The sequence below is a fragment of the Epinephelus fuscoguttatus genome, linkage group LG21 (assembly GCF_011397635.1).
Source record: "Epinephelus fuscoguttatus linkage group LG21, E.fuscoguttatus.final_Chr_v1".
NCBI classification, from domain to species: Eukaryota; Metazoa; Chordata; class Actinopteri; order Perciformes; family Serranidae; genus Epinephelus; species Epinephelus fuscoguttatus.
This window is the reverse complement of record NC_064772.1, coordinates 3,577,217-3,599,920: the sequence shown is the minus strand read 5'-3', so window position 1 is coordinate 3,599,920 and position 22,704 is coordinate 3,577,217. Positions and strand designations below refer to the sequence as shown.

Sequence of the window (22,704 nt, the reverse complement as noted above, 5' to 3'; positions counted from 1 at the left end):
ACAGGGGCACAGTGAATCTCTGAATCTGGCCCTTAGCACATGTTCCCCAAAGGATGTGCTGGCTGCCACATTCAAACAATAAAACCGAATAAATGTGGTCAAAGTCAACCATGTAGCAGCCGCACACACCTTTGATAAGGTGGTGCCCCGCCACGAGGCCCAAGAGGTTGATACACCCCGTGTGGAGTGTGCTTTTACCCCCAACGCCACCAGCTCGCCTGCTTCTCTGTAAGCCCGTTGAATTGCCTCCACGACCCAATGAGACAGCCTAGCCTTAGAAACTGGCTCACCCAAGGACTGGGGCCTGAAACAGACGAACAGCTGATCTGTCTTCCTGAATGCTGCTGTACACTGAATATAGGTCTTCAGCGCCCTAACCAGACATAGCACTGACTCCTCCTGACCCTCTCCTGCCTCCTGAGAAGGCCTAAGGGGGCGTAGCTCCACTGACTGATTCAGGTGAAAGTCAGTGAGCACTTCTGGTAGGAACGCCGGATTCGGATGCAGGACAACTCCTGTGTTGTCCGGCAGAAATTGACAGCAACTCTCATGTACAGAGAGAGCCTGCGGTTCCCCCACCCTCTTGGCTATGTTACTGCCAAGAGGAATGCGACTTTGAGCGACATCCACTGAATTCCAGGGGCTCAAAGGGCTCCTCCACCAAGGCAGAGAGAACCTGACCCAGGTCCCACATCAGGATGGACAGCCTCCTGCTGCACAGCACAAGCCTCTGTGCACCCTTCAGAAACTGTGATAAAAGGCTGCCATCATCCACAGACAGCCTAGCCTCACCCACACGGGAGGCCTCGATGGCTGCCACCACACCCCTCAGGGTTGATGGTGACTTCCCAGCCTCCAGGAGCTCCTGTGGTTATCTAAGCACCTCTGGGGTTGAACATGTCATTGCGTTGATCTGGTTAGTGCCGCACCATGACACAAACAGCGATAAGAGTATGCAACCCTTGTCAATAGGGCTCGAGCACTCCACAGGGTCTGGACCACTGAGCTTGTGAGCCCCATGTCTAATAGACCAGCCCTCTCAGGGGCCAGGCCCAGAGATCGAGCCCCTGAGGGAAGGGATGAAACAGGGTCCCCCGTGCCTGACTCAACAGGTCCCGGCGAACCGGAAGTTTCCATGGTGTCCCGTCCAGGTGTGGTGTCACCTACGAGAACCATGTCATGTGGGCCCAGTCTGGCACCACCAGGATCACGCGGACCTCCTCCCGACCGATCCGTTGCAGTAGGTTGTGCAGAAGTCTGAACGGAGGAAAAGTGTAGAGTAGCCCCTGAGGCCACTGGTGCGCCATGGCGTCGATGTCCACGGGAAGCGAGTCCCTCCCCACGGAGTAGAACAGTGGGCAGTGAGCATTGTCTCTTGAGGCAAACAGGTCGGCCACTGCTCTGCCGAAGCAGTACCAGATCTCCTCCACCACTGCTGGGTGCAGCCTCCAGTTCCCCGGGTGTGGCCCGCTCCATTCACCGCCACATTCACCACTCCCGGCACATTCATGGCCCTGAGTGACAGGAACTGTGTGAACGCCCATGTCCACAGTCTGTGTCCAATCCTGCACAGACGCGGAGAGCCCATGCCCCCTTGTCTGTTGACATATGCCCCTGCCATGGTGCTGTCGGTTTTCACGAGAACATGGCGGCCCTGCAGCATTGGCAGGAAATGCAAGAGGGCCGGGTGGATTGCCCTTAGTTCCAAGACGTTGATATGCTGATCCTGCCAGAGGAACCCGACTGCCAGAGGAACTCGACTGTTGCAAACCAGTCGTTCACAAGGACAGCCTGTTTCACTCACAGCACAGCCAACATCTTGTACTTCAGGATTGGCCGGAGCGTCCCGTCGTGTTTCGGTATGAGAAAATAATGGGAATGAAACCTTGCTTGCCTGTCTTCCTGCCCCACCTCTCTGATGGCCTTCTTGGCCAGAAGAGTGGGCACTTTATTAAAACAAATATAACAAACAAACAAACAAACAAACAATATACAGAGAAAAAAAGACAAATAAACCAGCAAAAAAATTAAAGTGGTGGTAATATTAAATAGAATACAGATCCTTTACAATTCATCCATTAGGATCCAAGATGATACTATATGACAAAGGGCATTAACAGAAAAGTCGATTTGTCGACGTGTCGACATCAGTGGCACAAGTCAACACCCCCAGGAGGAGTCGACAAGTCGTGTGTTTTTTCCCTCTTTCTCTCTGTCTCTCTGTGCTTGTGTACGGAATGCAATCGCTGCCTCTGATTGGCTTACGCTGATACTTTATCCTTGAACATACTTGGGCGTACTGCGGAGTAGACTCCGCGAGGAATGTCCGCAGTCATTCAGGCTTTCATAGTCGAGCGCACTTCCGCGTTGTAGTTTCCTGTAAAAATGTCTGTGAAAAATCCCAGCGTGAAAAATACATGCCAAGCAGTCACAGGTGCGCGGAGTGGAGTCCGCGCGGTTGTAAAATCTGAGCTTTGCGCACACAGGGCTTGCGGAAGTCCGCTTTGAGTCCGCGCGGACCTCCACAGAGTCCGTTCCACATACGTTCCGCCTGAGTATGTTCGGGCCTTCACAGACACACATCACATGTCATCAATGTGATGACGTCATCAAATGACTTGTCGACTCGACTTCAACTTTATTGACAGATAAGTCGACCTGAAAAAAATCGTTAAGTCGTTAATGTCCTAATATGACACAAAATTAAACATTCACTTCAACTTTTCAAGAAGATTAACAACTGGTTGCCAGATTTTGTAAAAAAAAAATCTTCTCTGTTAGCCATGTTAAATGTAATCTTCTCTAGGTGTAATACGTTCCCTAATTCCTTCAGCCACAGTTCAAACGCTGGAGATTTCTCAGATTTCCAGAATTGTAGGAGCAGTTTTCTAGCTAGCAATGTTGAGAGAGATAGCCTGTGCTTCATAACTGTCCTTCATGCTACCTGACTCCACAACCTCAAATATTGCCATTAGAGGGGCAGGGGGAAACTCCCTATCAAAGGCTTTAGCAAGAAAATCAAAATATATGCCCCCAAAAGTTTTTCAAAACATTACACTGTAAAAATTGATGTGACAAAGTGCCTTGATCTGTTGAACACTTTATACAAAGGGGAGAAGTGTCTTTATATATCTTTTGTAGTTTAGTGGGAGAGAAGTGCAGTCTGTGCACAACTTTGAATTGAATCAAAGTGTGCCTAGCATTTACTGAACTTTTGTGGATATTTTTGATGCAGGTTTTCCATTCTTTGTTTGTAATTTCAATGCCCAGTTGTTTTTGCCGGTCTTCCTTATATAAATTTGATGAGTTATTGCTTAAATTTAGTAAGATATTATAAAAGAAGGACACACTGCCTTTAGTAGCTGGTTTCACAGTCAAAAGACTGTCCAGAGCAGCATGATGAGGTTTCTGTTCGAACAATGGGACATGGGCTTTTACAAAATACAAAATTCCTGAAGTTGGGAGCTGAAATTCCTCCTGCAATTGCAGAAAAGAGGCAAACTGATCATTAAAATACAAATCTCTTAAGGAGATAATGCCCTTCTCCCTCCAAGTTATTAAGACTGGGGACCCGGTCTAAAGGCATGATTAGAACATATTGGAGTGTCCAGGTATACTCTGGGGGCTTTAAGTATTGATAATTTGTATTCAATTTGTAGCCAAGTAGGCATGCTTTGTAAATTGCTGCCTGGAGTACAACTCCGCCAAAAAGAAAAAATATTTAAATTAACAGCTAAATAGTATAATTTGAATTGGGGAAGACCAAATCCACCTTCACTCCTTCCTTTACTTAAATGCTTCATAGAGATTCTGGGCACATTTCCAAACCAGATGAAGGATGAAATGACTGAATCCAACTTCTTAAAATAAGACTGTGGAATGTACATTGGAATAGACTGAAAAATAAATAGAAACCTAGGGAATGTTACCATTTTTATGGCATTAATGCGTCCCACCATTGAGATAGGTAAAGTATTCCAGAACTCTATATTTTTCGTCAATTGTTTCATTTTCTTATCCCAGTTAACTTCTAATAGCTGACTCAGTTTTCTTGTCACTATAACACCCAAACTTGTGAATTCGTCGAATACAACCTTAAATGGGGTGGTATTCAGGAATGTCTTATGTACCGAGTGTGACAAAGGCATTAGCTCGCTCTTTGCCCAATTCACTCTATACCCTGCAAAGGAGCCAAATTCATTAATTAGACCCAACAGAGGGGCCATAGAGGCTTTAGGATCTGAAACAAACAAAATAACGTCATCAGCATAGGCTGAGAACTTATGAGAGGTACCCTGATGATGATTATTGGTTGTATTTCTGGACTTAATCGTAGATGAGAGGCCAGAGGTTCTAGCGCTAAAGCAAAAATGAACAGGGAAACTGGATCACCCTGTCGAGTGCCTCTATATAAACAATAAGGATTTGAGATGTTTTGATTTGTTACTACAGAAGCTGTAGGCTCTTTATAGATTATCCTAATCCAATTAATAAATGCATCACTGAAACCAAATTTAGCCAAAACAGAAAACATATAAGGCCATTCAATTTGATCAAAAGCCTTTTCAGCACCTAAAGAAATTACAACTGAATCTTCCTTGCTTCAAGCTGGGTTATACATAATGTTGAAAAGTCTTCTCATGTTAAAATAAATATGTCGATTGGGAATTGGGAAACCCAGTCTGATCTGGGTGTATAATTTTAGCAATGTGACATTTAAGACGATTTGATAAAATTTTACTTTTGATTTATTACTTTTGATAATTTTGATTCAACTGGAAGAAGAGAAATAGGTCTATACGAAGTGACTAAAGTAGAATCGTGACCTTTTTTCAAAATTAATGAAATTTTACCATGATATAATGAGTTTGGTAAAGAGGCTTCCTTTCTGGTGTGATTCAACATCCGAATGATAAGGGGAGCCAGCAATGAGCTATAGGCCTTATAAAATTCTGCTCCGAACCCATCTGGGCTTGGGGCCTTATTATTTGGCAACTGCTGAATTGCTGCTTTGACCTCTTCTAATGTGAAGTCTGCTTCTAGGTCCTCTACTGCTTCTTTGTCCAATTTAGTCAGTGCACTTTCGTCTAAGAATTTGTCAATCTCAGTCTGACTAACAGAGCTATTTGAGCTGTAAAGTTCACGATAAAAATATTCAAAACATTCATTTATTTCTCGAGGGTCGTTAACCAACTCTCTATTTTTATTTTTACCTGCAAATATAGCTTGTGAGGCCTGTGACTGTCTCAAAAATCTAGCCAGTAGTTTATGAGGTTTATCACCTATTTCAAATATTTTCTGTTTGCAGTTGGTTAAGTGAGAACATACCTGCTTCGTAGCTAAAGAATTATATTCATACTTTAATTTTGTGACTTTTCATAACAGCTCTGTAGTTGGAGTAGATTAGTATAATTGTTCCAGTTGGTGTAAACTAGTATATTTTTAAGAGCCTGTTCTTGTGCTCTATGTTTAGCTGATGTATAAGATATTATGTGACCTCTCATCACTGCCTTTAGGCTTTCCCATAAGATTGAATCAGTATCTGCCCTTATCATTCGATTTAAGGAAAAATAAAATATGCTCCTCCATCTGGTTATGGAAGGCCTCATCTTCCAGTAGTGTTGGATTGAAACGCCAGTTCTTTTGTCTTCTATAATTCAAATCTGCAACCTGCAAGACCACTGTAACTGGACTATGATCTGAAATCAAAATAGGGTGATATGTGGAATCCTTTACTGCTGAGATAAGTTTGGAGTCAAGAAAAAAATAGTCGATACACGAGTATGACTTGTGCACAGGAGAGAAAAAAGAGTACTCTCTTCCCTTGGGAGATAATCTCCAAATATCCACAATATTTAGATTTTTTAATGTAGTATTTAAGAACTTTCCAGATTTTGACTGTTGTATTGTAGTTGAAAATGACTTATCCAAATTGGTATCCAGAACACAGTTCATGTCTCCTGCAACTATAACATTTGTATTATTTAAATTAGGAATCGAATTAAAGACTTTATGGAAGAACTCTGGACAATCAAAATTAGGGCCATAAATGTCTATTAAAGTCACTGGCACTGAATTAATGTGGCCTATCAAAATTAAATATCTGCCATCAGGATCCACTTTTGCTGTTTCCTGAATAAAGGCAATGTTTCTCTTAAACTATATTGCCACTCCCCTGGCCTTAGGGCATGATATGCCTGACATAGCCAGTTCGCACGAAGTACTGACTGGACATTACACTTGGCATGTGTCTCTTGCAATAAAATGATATCAGGCTGTAAAGACTTGAGATGTGCTAAAACCTTTGCTCTTTTAACAGGATTACCCAGACCTTTAACGTTCCAGCTAACAAACCTTAGAGTACCATTTGATAGATTGTTTCTAGCCTTATGTGTCATTAGCTTGATTCATCAATAAACTGTGAACACATATCATAACTTGACCCATAACTTTATATGTACCCCCAAAACAAAACAAAAAAATAAAGGACAAAAACTCACACACACCCAAACCCACCCTAAATGAGGGGCTTCCCCTACTGGAGCTCTTCTCTAACCTACCCAAAAAGAACAGGGGCCTCATTTATAAAGCTTGCTTACGCACAAAACAGGGCTTGAATGTGGCGTCCACGCAAAGGTTGTGATTTATAAAAATAAATCGGGAGAATGTGCGCATCTGTAAGCAAACTCTGACTCTTGTGTGTGCACATTTTGGAAACACTGGGAAGTGGCGACGGCGAGGTGGAGAAGTGGAGTCAAATTTTTATTGATGTCTCACACAAATTTAATGTCATGCTATATCCACCTTAGATCCACATTATCATTGAAATTAAATCCAGCAGCCTTATTTTGCGCTTGGAGTGAGTGATAATTGTTTCATAAAAACGTAAAATCCAACTCAAATCCTGAATTGAAATTCTTTCTAAATACATATTTAATCCGCACTGCCTCTAACGTCTCACTATCCACTCTGTGAGTGCAGGAGGGGGAGAGGACGGAGTGACTGCATGGAATATATTTATTTATTTAGCTAAATATTTCCAGTGCATTTATCATGTCTCGAAATACAGCCATTAAGCACAACCGTTACACTCATTTCATCAGCCCTACTTAGACATGTGCTGTTCATGACAAAACCGGCATGAAGAAACGTGTTCGCCTATTACACTTTCATCTTTGAATTGTATTTCAAATTACACGTATTTTGGGACAGGGATACCACTGGTTCAAGCTGTAATTCAGGCCGGGTGTCTGATCAGACTAATTGCCATAAACATATAAATACTGCGGTGACCCTCATGTGTAATTGCGCAAGATGGCACTGGCACATACTCCTTTTTGCCTCCACCTTTAATAAATGCGATTCTTTATGTCGCACATCAATGTCAAACATCCTCAAATTTAAAAGCAACACATTAACTACATGTTGGTAAAGGAGTAGAAATATTTGGTCTACCTTTAGATCAGACCACTTTTTTTTTTCTCTGTCACTGTCTGTGCAGTCCCACAGACACAGCTGACAGCATCAGCAGCGTTGATGTGTTGCCACTTTTTTTGCTTTCTTTTATTAGTGATCCCTCTGCTGTGGCCACCAAATAAAATCTTTCTTCAGTCCTCCACCTCCCGTTAAACGGTCTCTAGCTCAGTCTCGGAGAAATTCCGTTTTTTGGTTTGTTTCTCACACCTGTCGCCGTGACTCACAACGAGAGAACACTCGCATGCCGGCTTATTTATATGCAGATCGCATTCATGAGGTGATTTGCATGACCATTTATGGTTGAACTAGGACGTGTAGAGGGCAGAATATGAGGCGGATCTGGGTGCGCACAACTCCAGAAGGTCTGTGATTTATAAAGAGAACATTGCGTGCAAGTGTGCGTGCACACGGTTTTATAAATCAGATTATTTTTTGGCGCACGCTATTGTCTTTTGGGTGCATGTCAACTTTTAGTACGAATCCTAAGCACTCTTTTATAAATGAGGCCCCAGGTGCGTAGGCCTCCTTCCCTCACCTCCCTGGCCCCACTCCAAAAAATAAAAAATAAATCGATAAATGAATAGGCAATATCGTATATAAAATTATGTAGTTTCCCCAAAAACCAGAGTATAAAGTCCAAAAAAAAGAGAGAGAAAAAAAAATGTGTAGGCATACATTGAGCTGAAGGCTTATTTATAAATAAACTACTGTGTCCCAAGACCCACATTAGATATGCCTACATTTTATTATAATACTCAGCTCAAGAAAAAATGTCCAAAAGATGGGCTTCACTTCCAAAATTCAGTCTCTAATTGCACTTGGACGAAATTGCAGAACATAGATCTTGATTCAGCCCGACACTGACATTTCCCACCACCTAAACGTCACATGAACACACCAACTGGAAGCGTCACATTGACCATAATAAACTATTGAGACATTACCCCACAGTGTCAGTATGCAGTTTCTGATTGATGAAATGTACAGCCGTCTCGGGCTTGTCGAAGATCTGTGTTTCTCCATCTACTGTTATACGAAAGTGGGCCGCATCTCCTCTGGACTTTGCCAAACTCTCTGCGACAGGTAAGCACCTCCGCCGTTAGATCAGGGAAGATGAAAACTTCTGCCCCGTTGTAAACGAGTGAAGATTTCTGGGCAGCGAGCTTTAAAATAAGCTCTCGGGTTTGGTAGTAGTGCAATCTGACTATTAAAGGATGTGGTTGTCCACCCTCAGCCGGCTTGCGTCCTCCGATGTGGTGTGCTCTATCCACCATAACTTTGTCTGGAAAGTGATCAGCTCCCAGCAGTGATGGAATCAGCGCCGATGTGAAGTCACTTGGTTTTCCTTTCTCCGCATCCTCTGTAATTCCGATGATCCTGATGTTCTGGCATCTCGAACGAGATCTGCTAACTTCTTGCGCTGTTCGTTGTATCTGTCCTGGAGAGACTTGTAGAGTGACTCAAGGGCAGTCAGCTTGTCCTCATGTGTGTTCACAGCCTCTTCTATATCATGTATCTTCCCTGACATTGCTGACAGAGAGTTTTGCATGTCCGTCATAGTGTCCGAAATGGTATTGAATTTAGTCTCTACCGAGTTCTTTAAAGCAGTGATAGCGCTCGTCAGATCAGCTGTAGAGGGGTTCTCCATGTGCGCCGTTGCTGGCGTCCCCTCGTTAGCCATATTTCATGGACACTTCTGAGCACAAGACCTCTCTGTGCAGGTGATCTGCAACGATGGAGAATGCAGGTACCGTAGTCACAGGAGGGGTGCTCAGAAACTGAAGACGAAACCTCTGGGTCATTGTTGAAACGACCCAGGGGTCCGCCCCCAGGGCTTCCCATGAAGCATGGGACCCCTGAGGGCGCAGGCAGGCTGGGGAAGATGTAGCGTCAGGATCAGGACTTCGGGCCCTGGGGTGCCTTGCGACCACGGCCCTTGTTCCCTTTTCCACCGCGCTGTGCCGCATCCAACCTAACCCTCAGATCAGGCTGGGGCTGACTGACGGCTGTTGCAGCTGTTGCAGCGGACGCCCTTCCTGCCAGCCAGTGTTCTGCCTCAAAGTGTTCGACATTTCTCTAGCAGTGCAGCAAGCCCCCTGCGCCTGCTGGATCATTGCCATTGCATCCGGTCCAAACACAGCCGTTAGCTCCACAGGCAGCCTAAGTAGACATGCCTTGTCTTCAGGCTGCAACTAGGACTGCGATAACCACAGATGGCGACGTGCCTGCCAAAGCCCTGACAAGGCCTTGCCAGCTGCCACCCCTTGCTCCCTCATTAGCTTAGGGAGAAGTGAGGAGACCTCCTGAAGTTCACCTACTAGCTGTCCCCTACCCTCCTCTGACAGTCGCTGGACCAAATGTCGTTGGTACAGGGACAATATGGCTGCTGTGTTGGCTAGTTTCATCTGATCCGCCATAGCACCATGCATTTTTTCAAGCAAGCCATCCATTGCACTGCAGTTGTCCGGCTTTCCCCTTTCCCGAGAACTGATTTGGAGGGAGCCACCAGAGCTGCTAAACCAGTGTCCACAGAGGGTGACGGCCCGCAGCCGATCCTCTCTGGAGCATGCACTGCGGTCATGGTCCAACAAAACCCAGACTAGTGACCCACCATCAACAGTGTCTTAAACTGCTTCCTGACCACCTACTCAAAATCCGAGAGGAGGGGCACCAGGAAATGCGGCAGAGGCTGAAACTAGTGATGTTACGTGCTGCGCCAATGCTTCGAAGCGTGTCGAGTAATCCAGGAAGTGTTTCTGCGATGCGTGTATCGAGGCTTGTATCGTTTCAGACGAGTGACGTCATTGATGACGTCCGACGCCTCGCTGTCCGGCTGTACCACATGACTGGTTCGGGAAGCGGTTCAGATCTTGGTGCGAGGTTTTGACAGAAGTGACACAGCACACGAATATTACCCCTTTTGCCATTATTATATTATGACACTACACAACAATACAATTTTTGGCCAAATGATTGGTTTACACACATAGGATGCATTCACAAAACAATAACAGTTTATTGTTTTTTATTATTATAGTCATAATGTACTCACTAGAAAATACACTATATTGATAAAAAGAAAGTTATATGGTCATATATTTTGTTTTATTATTATTATTATTATTATTATTAATAATAGTCATTCCCAACAGCCGTTACTGACACAAAATACCGTGTACCACAGATTACATGGTTTAGATCCAGGGCTGCCCCTGACCAAATTGGGGCCCTAAGCAAAATTTTATTTGGAAGCCCCCATCTCAAATGTATCATAGGTACAAAATGACCGTACAACAACTTGCCATTTAACTTGACAACCTTTACTGGCAATAACAAATGTACTGTAGATACAGTAGTCTGGCTGTATGAGTCAAATAAAATAAAAAATTCAACCTGAAATAAATAAATAAATATTAAATAAAAATAACTTCAAACTGAAATAAATAAATAAATAAATCTGAGTAAATAGCCATCAATTACTCATCAAAAGAAAGTAACTTCTACCACCTCAATCCCCCACCCTTGATTAAACACTGAAAATAAAATAAAAGAGGGAGACAGGTTTTTCCTATTTAATCTTATTTTGTTATATTTACTCTCTGGAGGCGTCCGATCTCCCTCAGCCCTCCGCCTCTCCCACCTTAATTAAACACAGAAAACAGAAATAAAATACAGAGACATTCTTTTCTATTTTCATCTTATTTAGCTATATCTCTCCCTCTCCTTTCTCTGGGAGCATCCGACCTCCCGGCCCCGCACATACCCCCGAGGCTCGGGTCTCCCCCTCCGTGGAGCCCGCCCGCCCGCCCTCCCGTCCCCGCACATACTCCTGAGACTCTTTGGACGACATGTCGACAACTTTTCACCTGCTGCAGCTCTGCAAGTGCCTGCCAGCGCACCCCTCTGATTGTTCAGATGTGGAGTGCTGTCAATCATTGCAGCGACGCATGGGCGGTCAGGTCTCTTCTCTCCTTCCTCGAGCTGATTCTACGCGCGCCTCATGGTAGCGCATGTGCACATCCATTGTGCATATGCGCAAATGCGTCCCCTCGCGCAAAATGTGGCCCCCCATGGAAGATGAGGCCCTACGCACAGCGCGTGTTCTGCGTTTAGGGAGGGGCGGCGCTGTTTAGATCACAGCTGCCTGTTTTACACACTTTGGCCAGCAGGTGGTTTCGTGTGCACATGAAGCCTCGAGAAATGAACCCTTTTCTGAACCAATTTGCTGGAAAGCTTCAATGCTTCATGAGACTTCATCTTACCATCACTAGCTGAAACCCCCCCATCTTGTCATCAAAACGTGACAGGGCAGGCCCTTGGACGAGCGGCATGTCCACATTCAGGGCAGCAGCCGCCCTACTGATAAGACCCTGCAGGCGAGGCGACCTCTTCTCATCAAGCTCCTGCTCCCCTTCCTGTTGATCTATGGAGACCACGTCTATCTCCTCATCCGAGGGATGCAGGGAGAGATTGTCGTCTTCGTCCCCCTCCACATCTATCAAGGGGGAAGGGGGATGGAACTCCACAGCAGCCGGCCTTGCTTCGTATGATGGCCTGGCACTGACTGGGTGGGACCCCCTGCTGTGCAAACCAATGGGGGCGTGTGCAGCGCCCGTGCCAGCCCCTGCCCCCACTGCAGAGGCTGCTGGCCTAGACCGCTTGGCGGGCTGTGGCCAAGTAGGGGTGACTGTTTTCAAAAACAACCGGCAACAAGCCTGTCTTTGCCTTGCTGTCATGCAGAAACAATTCATGTATGCAGCAGGGTCTTCCCGCGGTGCCCCGCATGGTCTTCCCCCAAACAATAAACACAAAAATCATGTGCATCTTCTATAGGGATTTTCACCCCACAGCCCAAGCACAGCGGACCCTCCAGATTTGCCATAGCTATGACCTCACGTCACGTGACCAGGAAGAGCCCACAGTGTTTTGGTAGCCACAGGTAGCAACAGCCCTTTACTTTTTTAAAGATGAATGAATGAAGGGGGAGAGACAGCGGACAGCAAACTTGCGTTATGAGTGCAGCACAGAGCTAACACCGTGTTTCACGGAGTTTGTTAACGTGCTTAATGTAACTCGAAAGTCAACCCAGGAAGAGGACGCTGGCTGTGCTCGCGACACTCTCCGAACCAGCTGTACCCCTCGATGGATTACTTTTGTTACACACACGAAAAACAAGACTATAATGAGAGAGGATGCTGGCTGCACCCGCGTCCCGCGACTATGCCGCATCCTCAGACCAACTATACTGCATGCGGTACCCTCAGCTCACTTTTCCTCCTCAAAAGAAAAAAGAGAGCAAGAAAGTGACTTCACAATCCCGAGAGGAGCCTAATGATAGACCAGCTCTCTACCCACAGGTAAGTGGATCACACACAAAACCACTGTTCAAACTCCCCGCTCTTCCTTCTTTTTTTCTCTCTCAAACAATTGTACAGACTTCGTCTGCTCTCACGTCGTCTGATCCAGTGAAAATCAGAGGATCAGCGGTATTCTGCGCAGCTGGGTCTATATATAGATGGCGCAGGGGAAGCCACGATAGGCGTGGTATGTCTTAAATGATTATTCACATCAACTGCCAGGATGTCAGTAATCTAATAGCATATATTCTATGTAGTGGAGAGATATTCTCATAAGAAAGAGAACAGAGCGGCAAATGCAGGTACTCTGCAAAATGTCAAGGCAACATCCCCTTTTGGAGGATAGAAAACCAAAGATCCTTTAGTTGGCAATGCACTCTGATGTGTGTTTGGGTTATAATTTTGACACGTCTCTACGCTTTTATTTCTTGTTAAACATGTTTTATGGGCATGACTAATAATTGTTTTGTGCCCTTGCCTGAACCTAAGTGGTCATGATACCTTAATAGATGAAGGTTGATCGCCATCAATATCCCTTCAGGCTTTCTCTATCCAAGTATATCAATGACTCGACATAGTGATGGTATGTTATAGATATTCAGATCACAGTACCTGGTCAATGCACATATTTTAGACAACAACAAACGCAATGTGTAAATTAAAATTTTTTCCAAAAGAATTGGTTAATTGCAAACCATTTCCAGGCCTGGACAACAGTTTTTCTGATTTCATAACTTTTACAGGACTTTAATGACTGTGGGAACCCTGTGATAGACATAAGTCTGATCTGGAACATATATGTTGTACACTTTTAGGATAAATGTGCATTCTAACGTTGAATGATTGTGTTTTTATGTTGAGTATTCAGTGGTCACACAAAACAACGCACACAGAAAGTGTTTGATAAAAAACCTGCTTTCTTATCTTAGTTGGGTTTATTTATTGTACATGATTACAGCGGTGCTAAAAGTTACAGGAGAGGGAGTTTGGGGGGTGTCAGAGGTCAGAGGTGAGGGTTTAGAAGTAGTTGACGACCCTGCGGATGGACTGGATGTTGGGGTTCTGGGCCTGCCACTCATTGTGGCTGCAGTAGTCTCCACGCTCCACAATGTACATGCGACCACGGAAGTTTGGCTCCTCGTACATCACCCAGCTGAAGATGGAGAGAAGTAAAAGAGACAAGTGGATTTATAACAGGTAATAGTGCTTTTTATTATATACTGGTTATTTCCTAGATTAATTGGTTATTTGTTTGGTCAGTAGAATGTCAGAAAACAGAAAAAATGTCCATCACAACTTTTCACATCCAAGTTGACAAATTAAAATATCTTGTTTTGTACATTCTGTATTATTTTTTGTTTATTTTGTATTATTTCTGTGTTAAACTTACGCTCCGTCTCCGTAGACCTTGACGGAGTTGATGCAGTTCTTGGAGAAGCCACGGCTCTGCAGGAAGGGACAGTCATCACAGATCTCCACACACTGACCAGAGAAGTTACAGGCCTCAAACAGCTCAATGCGGTAGTGCTCTCCATGCTAATGGACAGACAGAAAGGTAGGAAGACAGGTTAAGTTTACTTGTGCTGGGACAGACATTACGCTGTAGTTATCTGACACAGAAAAAATTTTCAGTTTCCTACAAAACAGATTTTATCAAACATTATAAAAAATCTAGACATGCTGATTCCTGTGTTCAAGTCAACACAGACCATTAGAAGTTGAAAGCTGGGAATGATCAAACATGTTAATTCATTTGTGATTAAATATCTCCCAGGCCACCCTCTTCTTCAGCAACACTGTCGTCCTATTGGTCAGTTGTGAAAACATTTTAGGGAAATGTTTCGGTACCTCAATTTAAAAAAATCCACCGAGTTTGGTGATGTTTGAAATAACTGTCATTGATTTATGGCCAAATTTTGTGAAAGGCCAATGCGCTTGTTTAGAACTTGTTATGCCCTTTATTGAGTGATTTTAAAAGATTATTTTTCACACATGGTTAAACATTATTATTGAAGATATCCAGCAGGTTTTGTAATGACAAATGAAAATGACAAACCATTTCTGATTTATTAAGTCTGATTTGTGTTATGCCATGCCAATTTTTTTGCATTTGTGGTGCCCCCTAGTGGCCACTTTTAATGAAAATTTCAAGGTATGCTGCTAGTACTTTTGTAGACATTTTCTGCAAGCTTTGTGATGATTCGCTCAACAGTTATGGAGTAAGATCTATGTATGTGCTGAGCCACACCCCCTCTAAAGTTAATCAGTCAGTATTTTCAAAAAATGAGATATTAACAAGCTTTTGACAAATTTTGATAAGGTTGGTAAAATGATCCACAGAAAGTTAGGTTGGATTGGACCTACAGTTCAGGAGAAGATATTCTGCAAGTTGTGTAATATTTGGGCAAATAACTGCTGATTTCTAATCTTAATTCTAAACTTTAATTTGTGGTATGCCATGCCTATTTTTTGCATTTGTGGCGCTCCCTAGTGGTTGATTTGAATTTAACTTTCAGGGTATGTTGCTAGTACGTACGTATGCATATCTTGCAAGTTTTGTAATAATTGACTCAAATAACACGGCGCTAGGTCTATTTGTGTGCTGAATCACACACCGGCTAAAGTTCATTGATCAATATTTTCAAAACACAATGAAAGCTTTTGAAAATGTTTGATTAACTTAGTCCAGTGATGATCCACAGAAAATTTGGTACACATTGGAGCTATGGTTTAAGAGGAGATGTAAAAAATGTGTTTTTCAAAAAACTCTTCAATTGTTCTTGAGGCTTTTTTAGCAGAGCACATTGAGCTGGACATGTGTCGACTTTCAAGTCAATGTGACTTGAGGTGTGAGGAGTGTAGCCTTTCAAAAATTGAATTTTTGGCCCTTAATCATAGCGCCCCCATCTGGCTGATTATTTTTCTTGAGCAGTATTTGCACACAACTTTCAATCACAGGTGAAAATTTCATGCGTCTATGATGTACCATCTCATGGAAATTTGTGAAAACACAACAAAAATAAATTCACACAAACAACAGGGATCCACACTCTAAACTTGAACCTCTAATAAAATCCTTAATCAAAGGTTCATCCACTGGGAATTATTTACGTGAGGTAATTAAATTGTCTGTCTAACGACTGAATGTTACCAGTCTTGTGCAGGGTATCTGCAGGTTCTGGAGAAGATTCAGTTTCTTCAAAAAAATAAGGCCTTGAAAGTGTTAAATCTTAGATGTGTTAGTAATAAAATATTTCTGTATGTGACTGCAGGCTTTCGTAAGATATTCTACACCTCTGAACTAACAGTGGGATTATTATGGGATTCACCCTTAAAAGGTTACATTTTGGCCTGCTGGTGATTCTAGAGGAGACATCAGTGGATATGCCACTGATTGATTTATCTTCTGGGGAACATGAGTATCCGCTGTATCATGGGGTTAAAATATTCATCACATGGAAATTTGTCAGCTGCTGGTGGCAATCGTGGTTGAATACTAAATAGGATGAACCCTGTCGAGGGTGTTTACCATGCGGATGGGCTTGCAGGATCCCATGTGGTCATTGTGAGAGTTCCACCTCTGGAACTCTGGGTACTCTCCGTGCTCCAGGATGTACTGCTGGCCCTTGAAGTCAGGGTGGTCGAAGCAGATCCAGGCTCCACTCTCCACACGGATAGAGTTCACCCTGAAAACACACAAAGAATATTAGATAGAAAGAACGTAGCGCAAGCACTTCAGGAAGTTGGTTGAGAGAACCAGACCTTTATTTTTCACGCACATGTTCAGTTAATGCAAAACCAGTGTTAATTTTGGCAGCTATTTCAGATTTACTCTCAGTCTTAAGACAAAAATGTTTATAGTTTGTCACATTTTAGTCATCTTTATCCCTCATCTTTTTAGTTTAGTTTTAGGCGACAACAACTTCAATTGTTTAAGTCACTGAAAATGTATGACAACTCCTGGTCAGAATGTTTTTTTCTTTTTAAACTAATCGAATTAGGTTGATACCATTATCAGAAATTATAATCAAGGTGATAGGTTGTATAAAAATGTCATTATGACATCATTTAAAAACAGCTGTCACTGCTCATGTTTTGCAGACTAGCGAAGCATCCTGGTGCTGACCATTTACTGGAGTTTACAGGCTGTTGGCGCTCCGATCTCATATGGCATTAGAAGATATTATTGCCTTTCTAGTAGAAAACATTTTTCTAATATGTTTTATAAAGTAATTTATCATTCTGTTCTCTTCTCCTCTAATTTTGGATGTCCAATAGTCCACCACTAACATTTTCGTTCCATCTCGTGTCATTAACAAAATGAAACCTAGATTTTGTCATATTTTTATTATGAAGATCTATTTTTTTAGCTCATCAGTGTGGCATCTTTGTGATGAACAAATGGTTGTTGAGGAAAAACTTTTGTCATAGTTTTCATTGACAAAATTAACACTGTCCAAAACTTCCTTCATTTTTACTTGTATCATGAATTGATCATGAGTCACTGATGACCATCAGCAGTGAGTTTAATGAACATGTAGCAAGTAGTTGTTAGGATTCTCTGGACTAAAGTGTTGGACTGAAGAAGAAAAAACCTCCAATTCTCTCAAGTCAGGAATCCAAAGTAAACTAAGTACTAGAATCCAAAGCTAAGAACTCAGTCAGATTTGTCTTCTCACCTGTTCATGAAGCCACGGTCCTGAAAGTTATCACAGTCTCCTCTGACCTCCAGCTTCCTGCCGGTGAAGCATTTCCCCTCATAGAAGGTGATCTGGAATAAATAAATGCATCATGATTAACCTGCATTGACTGTCTCAATCCATTTTTTTCTAATTTGCTTATCCAGGGCTGGGTCTTAGGGGCAGCAGGCTGAGCAAAGTACTCCAGATGTCCCTCTCCCCAGCGACACTTCCAGCTCCTCCTGGGGGATCCCGAGGCGTTCCCAGGCCAGATGAGATGTATAATCCCTCCAGTGTGTTCTGGGTGTGCCCAGGGGCCTGATCAGATGTTGAACCACCTCAACATAAAGGAGTAGCGGCTCTATTTCAAGCTCCCTCCGGATGTCTAAGCTCCTCACCCTATCTCTAAGGCTGAGCCCAGACACCCCAAAGAAGAAACTCAATTCAGCTGCTTGTATCAGTGATCTCATTCATTCAGTCAATACCCAAAGCTCATGACCACTGATGAGAGTTGGGACGTAGATGGACCGGTAAATTGAAAATAAAGGACCTTAATCGCATCATGATTAACATGTTAACACATTGTGAATACATTTAATAAAGCATCGTGGTGCTTCAGAGAAGCCTGGCCTACAAAAGATATTCCACACATGGAGGAAACAGACCCTTAGTAAAAATCACATCATTTTTATATTTTTTCATTGTTGCAGAACAACCACCACTCCATTCAGCTAGGGTCTTGGCAAGGTGCTAGAAACATCAAAAGGTCCAAACTTGTAGAAAAGATTACCGCACATCTATGCGGTATATCATATATATATTTATTCAGTGAAACTCAAATGCGAACATTACAACTCCAGGTAAAATCGCAACTCATATTGCATTATCTGTCAAAATAATCCCAAAATGATTTTTTTGTTTGTTTTTTGCCCCATAGGAGACCTCACAGATGGACTCAGTAGCAGCTGGAGCAACTCAGATTCTGCTGATGCAAACCCCAGCATTGGGATTAACAGTGGGCTGGGTCTACTCTGTGTAATGGCAGAAAGTTTGTCAATGCAGAGGGCAGCTTCTATTTTAGCTGCTGAAGGTCTGTATCCTCTAGCGGTCCGCTAGCTACATGTCCTCTGAATATGCTGTGAAAAAGTCTGGTCTTTGTAGGCAGCCCAGGCTCCGCAAATGGCAACAAAAACACTTCACTTCTGTTTATGTTCAACAATGTTATCAAACACAACAGAGCTAGCTCGCCTTTTATCCTCATTGTAGCCTGTAGCTCTAACTGCCTCTCCGGGCACCACTTTCACATGTGTGCGTTTGCGCAAGACCGTGAGACATGGGCGCCACGTTCATGTGTGTGTGCTTGCTTTCGCTGGTCTCGCGCTGGCTGGTTGGTGGAGCCTGGACCAAAATGTTTTTGTTGCCATTTGCGGAGCCTGGAATGCCTACGGAGACTTGACTTTTTCACAGTATATTCAGAGGGCATGTAGCTAGCTGATCATGAGGAGATGTTTGCTGTATGTGACAAAACTTTTTAAGCTTAGGAAGACTTAGAGAGCCTTTAAGTTTTGTTTTTCTTGGAATGGATAAGTCTGATGTCAGGTCATTATTTGAATTTCTATCAATTCAGGAATTAAAAAATTGTAAAAATAAAAATCGCAGTACTTATGTGAATCGATTTTTCCCCCACGCCTAATGTTCCCATTGTCATAGAAGTCATGGACTATAAGAATATATCTATAAGAATACTCCTAATTAACAAAAATTTTTGGCTTATCTGTAACAATGTAAACTTTTCCCTGTAATTCATTATGTTTATATTTTTACATTCAAATTGAATGTGATCCTTGTCCAGTAGCTTCCAGCCCTGGGGCACGTTAAGTCTCAAAACAGTGTACCTTGTTCTGCTACAGTTTTTGGGTTGAAGGACATTTTTCCTCAAAACAGTGGGAAGCAGTGCGCCACGGGCTTTGAGGTGCATTTTCTCTCGTTTTGGTGGGTGTGTCAAAGGTGATACCCAGTCAGCAGCAGCATGTTTACAAACCAAATTCTGGTCTCTACTTTTATTTCACACTTATTTTGGCGATGTAAACGTGTTTCCCATGAAGCCAATAAAACACTCTGAATCGAATTGGATTAAAACCCCACCGTGTTAAAAGACAATGCATCTGCGTAATACAACAGGGTGTTTAACACACTACTATTCTGCTGAAATAAACATTTTGCCACATTTTGTAGGGGCTGAATGCAGCCCTGGTGGAAAGGGGGGTGGGCTGACTGGAGTGATCAGGCAGCTTCATTATTATTATTAGGCTTGTTCAAGATGAACCGAGCCTCGCCTGGGGAGTGGATGAGATTAGGTGGATGCAGCAGGATGCGGTGACAAAAAGCTGTGGTGAAGTCGAGCAGTTTCCCAACAGTTTTCACCGGCCTTCAGTATGTACAGGAAGTCACTGAAACACTCATATCCTGCTAGATCTGATGCTGATTTATCAAAACTGTTATCAGACCCTCAAATCAATTTGTTCTAAGTCTCCAGTTGTTTTCATTATGACAGAGTAACCTATTAAATGCTTTACGGGTTCTGTAGTTTATATTCATGATTCAAGCTCCATTTTACATGAATTTTCATGTAGATTAGCATCATATCAGTTAGCTGCTGCAGAGCAGACCTGTCCCCTCAAGCTACATAGGCTAAAAAAATGTCTATTTGACTATTAGGCTAATGTTTTCAGTGGAAAGAAATTCAAGACAACAGCTTTCGTTACAGAAAAGTCAGATATAGTCAAGGCTTCACATCTGTACAGATGTTATTTTAAGAATCCTCACATCCCACTAACCACAAGTCTCTGTGACGCTAAATACTTCAAGAATTAAAACAGTCCAGTGTTAATATACAATAGACTCACAGTCAAACATGTTTTCTGTTCAAAGAATAAACCCTTAAATCAGACAAATAACATCTAAATCTCTGAGTTTTAACAAAAATGAAAAGTTTATCTAAAGCATCATATTGTTGAGTCAACATCTAAACCAATCAGCTGATAGATCAGTTGAGAGTCAGGTGTTTCCCATCATACCCTGGGTCTTGCAGTTGGTGGAGAGCAACGGCAGCTCCTGGCTCTAAAAACTGCGGCCGTCTCAGTCTTGTGAGAATATCATCCAATTTTGTATGAAGTCAGAGCAAGTCAGGATGAAGTCGGAGACAAATCTAACCGCCATGCATTGTGCAGCTATCACTGGTGATCAAATCTGCACAGGCTTGGCTCATCTTGAATGAGCCTTCTGGTTCAAACATCAGTGGGCAGGATCAAAAAGTCTGGGGTGTGTTCAGTTTCAAATGGCTTGTATACCACAGTGAGGTATAACAATGACAAACCCAGGTTTACTCCTAAACTCAGACAGTTGAGGCAGCTGAAAGAAGAAGTGCTCAGGAGTTGGGACAAGGAGAGGTTTAAAGAGTCAAAGTACATCTAAATGGCGGTATGCTGAGAAACTACAACCCCCACTCTATCAATGACCTGCGCCTATCGCCGATCTGAGCGAGTTTTACTGTCGATTTGAAAGACAATGGGACAGTCCAAACACCATCCCCTGCGACCACCAGTTCCAACCCACCAGCATCACCTCCCCCACCTCAGCAGGGGCCTGCCGCCCACCCAGCACGTGAAGCTGGGGAGACATGTTTCAGACACCCAGACTATCAACACTGGATCCCCCAAGGCTGTGTTCTTTCTCCTCTGCTCTTTTCGTTGTACACCAACAGCTGCATCTCCAGTCATCAGTCCGTCAAGCTCCTGAAGTTCGCAGACGACACCAAACTCATTGGACTCATCTCTGACAGGGATGAGTCCGCCTACAGGGGGAAGATTGACCAGCTGGTGACCTGGTGCAGGCTGAACAACCTGGAGCTCAACGCTCTTAAGACAGTGGAGATGATTGTGGACTTCAGGAAGAACCCAGCCCCGCCCACCCCCATCACCCTGCATGACTCCGCTTCCTGGGGACCTCCATCACCCAGGACCTCAAGTGGGAGTTAATCAGATCAATCAAAAAGTGACATTTTAGAGAGTGCAGTTTGTGGGAGAGGGAATCTTAAATCTTAAAAAAAAAAACCAAAAAACAAAAAAACTTTTGTTTTCTTGAATAAAATGTTTTACCATAGGAACCTATTGATGTACAAACTGTAGTAAAGTTGTCTCAATATGATCCATCGAGCAGCTAAATTCAAAATCCGTTGTTTTCACCGGTGTCGTGCAGCAGCAGCTGCTGCTGTGTTACTCACCTTTCCAGAGTACTGTGACATTTTCTCGCCCACTGGATGTTTTCCAATCTGGCCCACAACCACACACACAGTGTAACAGAGAAAAAGTTGGACACCCCAATATATATGGCACGGGGGCGAGCAAGGGGCGAGGTCCTGGCCGAGAGGACAAAAGACGAGGGTTTAAAAGTTTTGCTGGCTCAACGATTTCCCTTCATCCTGATGTGTCTGCTGATTCTGCTGTGTGTGTGTGTGTGTGTGTGTGTGTGTGTGTGTGTTGACTCAATAGAATGTGCTTGGCCTGAGCTTTGCAGGGTCAATGATACTGCACATGCCACGCTTCTATAGAGACAGAGAGACAGTGAAAGGATGCACACAGAGCTCATACTGTCAGAGAGTTTCTATATACAGACACGTAACATTTCACACACACTCCGTCAGTATTACGGTGGAGAGACACATCTGATTTTTATTAATAAAAAAGAAAAATGGAAGTTAACAGGGATCCTGTTCAAAAATGGTAAATCTATATCAAAACATCATTGACAGCCAGGACATAGGTTTGCATATGGACAGTAGTATGTACCTGCCAATATTATGCCAAATGATATGCCAAACCCTCCTCATACTAATAGTTATATGCATGAAAATACAAGACAAATTACTTTTATTGATTAATTTGGAACAATCCTGTATTCTGCCTGATTAGAAAAGTTTTCAGTTTGTGTCACTTGTCCCCCTCTGATGAGGAGCAGCACATGGACGCTTAAATTTTATCTCATCCAGAGAGTGTCTTAGTCGGGGTTCTGTCTTCATCAGAAGGTCTGAAGCAGAAACATCTGCATCAGCCGAGCAATAACATCATACACAGTGAACTGTAGGACAGGTAGATTGTTTTCTTGAAACATTATGACTTCATTTTCATTAAGTT

At 43.1% G+C, this 22,704-nt stretch overlaps 1 protein-coding gene across 1 annotated transcript; it reads right to left on the bottom strand.

The window, feature by feature from the left end:
- Window positions 1–13,730: 13,730 nt before the first annotated feature.
- LOC125882137 (gamma-crystallin N-B) lies at window positions 13,731–21,857 on the bottom strand. Its single transcript, XM_049565843.1, has 5 exons — window positions 21,795–21,857; window positions 17,513–17,604; window positions 16,363–16,519; window positions 14,224–14,369; window positions 13,731–13,986 (listed from the first exon to the last, which is right to left on the bottom strand). The coding sequence occupies exons 1-5, from the start codon at window positions 21,813–21,815 to the stop codon at window positions 13,851–13,853; spliced, it is 552 nt and encodes a 183-aa protein (XP_049421800.1). The 5' UTR covers window positions 21,816–21,857; the 3' UTR covers window positions 13,731–13,850.
- Window positions 21,858–22,704: the final 847 nt, after the last annotated feature.

Bases quoted from the DNA above. Each gene is read 5' to 3' on its own strand.
- LOC125882137 (XM_049565843.1), bottom strand. From the start codon at position 21,815: ATGTCACAGTACTCTGGAAAG. The intron at 16,520-17,512 runs GTGAGAAGACAA...GTGTGTTTTCAG, and splicing joins GACCGTGGCTTCATGAACAG to GGTGAACTCTATCCGTGTGG. The intron at 14,370-16,362 runs GTAAACACCCTC...TCTGTCCATTAG, and splicing joins CCTGCAAGCCCATCCGCATG to CATGGAGAGCACTACCGCAT.